Below are 4,490 nucleotides of genomic sequence, written 5' to 3'. Positions count from 1 at the left end.
ATATCTTTCTCTCTCTCTCTAAAACTTTATATATTAGAATTTGTAAAATGAGTTTAAATTGATTGAAATAAAATTAAAGTTCTTGAGAAAACTTACACTTATGATTATATAACGATCATATATATGGTACATTTCTACAACATGAAACTTCCAAAGTTGGTATTCCTTTTGAAACTGGTTGGATTTGTGAAAATTCGTAGTGTAAGCGAAGAAAAGATAAGTATCATTGTCAAAGTTAAGAATGTCAAAACATAAAAACAATGAATACAAGCAAATTTTCTATGAATTTGAAACAACGGGGTATAAATTTCCATTCACCCATTAAAAACAATCTTATCAAGAGTAAATGACGTAACAATTTTACAGACAACCACAAACTTTCACGAAAGCCAAAAGTTGAATCTGCTCTCTGCAGTAGCGAGACAAATATATTTCCGTCCGACCAATGCATATATTTGAAGAGAAGCACATCGAAATTTGATGTTTGTTAAGGAAAGAAAAGTTTGGTATATAAGAGTTCATTCCAAGTATCTTGGAGACCAGGCAAACACCAATGAACACAATCAGAGTAACTAACTGGATTTGCTAATTGTTCTTGTGTTGGTGGACTCCAAAATTTCTTGTAAATTGATGTATGAGCATCCTTTCTGTACTCAGACAGTTGAGTAATGTTTACAAATGTAATTGGTATTTTTGATGTACTAAATACTTGTTTGATTATTTCCATTATTCCTTTGCGAGACCCACTTCCCCAAAATGTTGGATCTTCAATTGGAGATGTTTGATTATAGCAATTCCCATTTGGTTCTCCTCCCCACTCAATGCTCCTACCAAACATTCAAAGTAGTTATATAGTGGATTTTGAGTCAAGAGCAAGTCTAGTTGGTACAACAAATTTTCTAGGTATGGGGATTGGAGGCCCAAAATGCAAAAAAGTGTAGCAATTGAATTTAGTACATACTTCTCATGGTAAGGTGACATGCTAGTGAACAAAACCCTATTTTTCTTAGGATTTGTGTTTCTTTCAACCCATTTCACCATACATTCCAATGTCATTCGATAAGCCTCTTCCGTTCCCATTTCTATGATTTCTTTTTCTTCGTCATCAAATGATCCTTGTCTATCAGTCATAACTCGAATTAATAGTATTTTCAAAGTAAGATAAACAATTTGAGTAGTTAATATCTAAGAGTGGAGAAATTACAAGATTTTCATTTTCATGCCCGTCATCCACCAAAGGTAAGTATTGAACACGAAAATATCCGCTCCTTTCCAATATTGACCATGTTTTTCGATTGAATCCTTTCGCACAATTCTATCTCGAACCCTATGAACAACGGCATTATCGGAGTTTGATTCTAGAAGAAATGGAGCCCAATAGAACTCAATGGTTGCATTGTACTCCTAAAATCAAATTGTAATTGACCAACAATACAAATGTCATGTGAATGTCATTATTTGATTATATTTTGTAGCATACATCATATGCATTTAATGTGTGTACATAAATGACTTACATGATAATCCTAACTTGACACTTTTTTAACTTTATCTTATTTACATAATTTATTATCCTCCAATTTTTTGTGGCTCAGTAAACTAATCCATTCGAACATAAGATTTTTCAACCATAATAATATAAGTAGAGAATTTTACCACATTGCACGAATTACTGGTTCTAAGTATATGATTTCAAAGTAATTTGATATGTTATGCTATATGTTATGTTGTCAAACAATGTGTTAAGAAAGAATGTGGTTGAGTTACCTTAGCTCTGAATATGGTAAGTGAGCCTATGGTTTTCTTCGACTTCGCCTTCTTAGGGATGACTTTTTGAAGGAGACATATCATAGAGGTGAATTGACCCCGATTCAACGAGTCACCCACGAATAACATCCTTTTATTCCTTAGTTTTTCCAACATAAAAGTTGCATTGAAACTGAATTTTCACACCAAATAGACATCTATTAAGCTACACTTATATAAATATGTGTATAGATCAAAAAAGAGAAAAAGAAAAAGAAGATTCCACCACAAATATGATTATAATGGCACAACCCGAACACATACGCTTCTTCAACGAGAGGAAAGTTGGGTTGAACTAGTATGGCATAACCCGTCAGCTATCCTTTCGTGTGAGGTATGTCCGTAGAATACGAGGTATGGATTGCCCTTGGCCGATAAACTCTAAAATAAAACTATTTGTAAAAATGAAAATGAACCTGGGTAGAGAACATCCATGAGGTTGCCATCTCCAAAATTGATATCCTTTATCAGGTCTACCATGTTCTTGACAAGTGAGTTGAGGTTGTATATATGGACATTCTGACTCATCATAAAGGGGTCGATTCGACTCATCCCAAACCCACTTCCCACTAAAAATATCACATCCTTCCTCAGTTTTTCCAACAGCAAATGGCAACACCTTATTCTCTACCTCCACAAATAAAAACCCATTAAAAAAAACATACAAATTTCAACTCAGTCATATAAATTCAACTCAGTTTGACTCAGTCATATAAATTTCAACTCAGCAAATGGCAACAGCAAATGGCAACACCTTATTCTCTACGTATATGATTTGATCTCACCTGTTTTAGATCTGGGTAGATCTGTTTTTTGCAATTCTGAGTTTGGTTGTAGTTGAGGAAGAGATTGGTTGAATAAGGAACTGAAATTGGTGTTATTTTCATAGATAATAGAGAAGAAGAAAATGACAGCAACAAATGTGAAGAGATGGGGAGAGAGAGAAGAGGTTTTCCTAAGAGAAGACATATTGAGGATCAAAGAGGATGATGATGAAGATGAAGAGGAGGATATAGGAGATTTCATTTTTTGGCTTTTTCTAATGGGTTTCTTCTTTCATATTGAACCTCTTGCATACATGCATAATCTACCAACATATATATATATATATATATATATATATATATATATATATATATATGGTTCTTTAAGATCATCCTACCAACAAATAATCAAATTAATTACCTACACTAATCAAATGATTTATTTATACTATATCTTAAAAACAAGCCAATGAAGTTAATTTTGTGATGTAAGAGTAGTTCCACTTAATTAACATAGGACCACTTAATTAACATAGGACCAGCTTTCAACAAAAAAAATTAACATAGGACCAGAGTTAGGCCTACAAGAATACACATGATAGATCCAGTAGGAATAGATAGCCCCCATCCAGAATTATGTACTCATGTAATTTGTATTTTAAATATATTTACGTATATAAATAAGATATATTTTTTGGGTTCTCTAACTTCTTACTTTTCCATTCCATTATATAAATTACACTTGGACTACTTGTTTCATTATTTATCACCCATGAGAAGATATTTCAAAACAAACGTTTGAATTCCACATCAGCTCTTATTGAAAGTCTTAGACTCTTACTCCTATGAAGTGATTGATTGCCAACTCTAGCAATTGATCCGGAGCTTAGACCACCAATCTCATGTTATCATCCGAGTGATTGAGACACAATCCGTCAACACTAGTTGGTAACTTGATTTTATATTAACGATATGAAGTCAGATGATGCTTTCTCAAATTTAGTTAGGTTTGATGCTCTAACAAAAAATTGGTGGAAACAAAAAAAAATATTTCTTAGTTTATTTGCTTCTTAAATTTAAAATTTGCCAGTTACAACTTCCGTTAGCGAGAAAGTTTGTTCAACTATAAATTTGAACAAGACATACTTCTGAAATAAGATGGGTTATCCTAAGTGGTTGAGTGATAATTTAATCATCTCTATCGAAAGATTTTTTTTTAAGCAAATTGCCAACTAGTCTGTCATGACTACATTTCAAATCATAAAAAACTCGTACAGGTGATCAATCAAGTTTGTAATGCTTAATACACTAAAATTATGAAAGCACATTAACATTTTGTTTGTTTTCGTTTGTGATTTTTTGTTTGTTATTTTGATATATAATCTGGCCCGCCCATGAATGAAATCCTGGTTTCATTTTTGCTCATTAGCGATTACTTTGAATTGGATGTCCACATACTTTACATTTTGGACATCTTGATTGACTGAGAATAATCAATAAATTATGATCATTTTGATGTGTATTAAATATAATTAACTTGTTTGTTATGGTAGTAGTGATTTTTACATTAAAACCTCAAATAGGAATCATAGGATTACATGATAATTAAGCAAAGAATGAACAAAGATTTATAACTAATTGTTTCTTAGATTGAAAGTTAAGGAGTAGATACTTGGTCATATATTAGTTTCAACTTTCCATTGGAAAGAGATTGTAGGCTTTTATATCTTTTAAAGGGTTACAGAGAGAGGAGAGGTACTTGGTGATATTTCAATTTCAACTTTAGAGTTCTTGGCTTGATACTTGATAGGTACTGTAACAACTTTTGGTGATACTTCAACTTCAATTTGAACCTCCCAAATACCCATTATACACAAATATAAATATTATGAAAATTCACAATTGAAGCAACAATTTTGT

At 32.1% G+C, this 4,490-nt stretch overlaps 1 protein-coding gene across 1 annotated transcript; it reads right to left on the bottom strand.

The window, feature by feature from the left end:
* Window positions 1-286: 286 nt before the first annotated feature.
* Window positions 287-2,901, bottom strand: TBL33 (TRICHOME BIREFRINGENCE-LIKE 33). The gene is made up of 6 exons (XM_086654953.1): window positions 2,592-2,901; window positions 2,223-2,433; window positions 1,768-1,939; window positions 1,205-1,404; window positions 962-1,120; window positions 287-827 (listed from the first exon to the last, which is right to left on the bottom strand). Exons 1-6 carry the CDS (start codon window positions 2,830-2,832, stop codon window positions 488-490), a joined length of 1,323 nt encoding a protein of 440 aa, XP_086511079.1. The 5' UTR covers window positions 2,833-2,901; the 3' UTR covers window positions 287-487.
* Window positions 2,902-4,490: the final 1,589 nt, after the last annotated feature.

The sequence above is a fragment of the Eschscholzia californica genome, unplaced genomic scaffold (genome assembly GCF_041429995.1).
Source record: "Eschscholzia californica isolate CP2 unplaced genomic scaffold, dmEscCali1.0.p SCAF_1, whole genome shotgun sequence".
Classification (NCBI taxonomy): Eukaryota; Viridiplantae; Streptophyta; class Magnoliopsida; order Ranunculales; family Papaveraceae; genus Eschscholzia; species Eschscholzia californica.
Note: the sequence above shows the minus strand (reverse complement) of the source record. Positions and strands in the feature narration are given on the sequence as shown.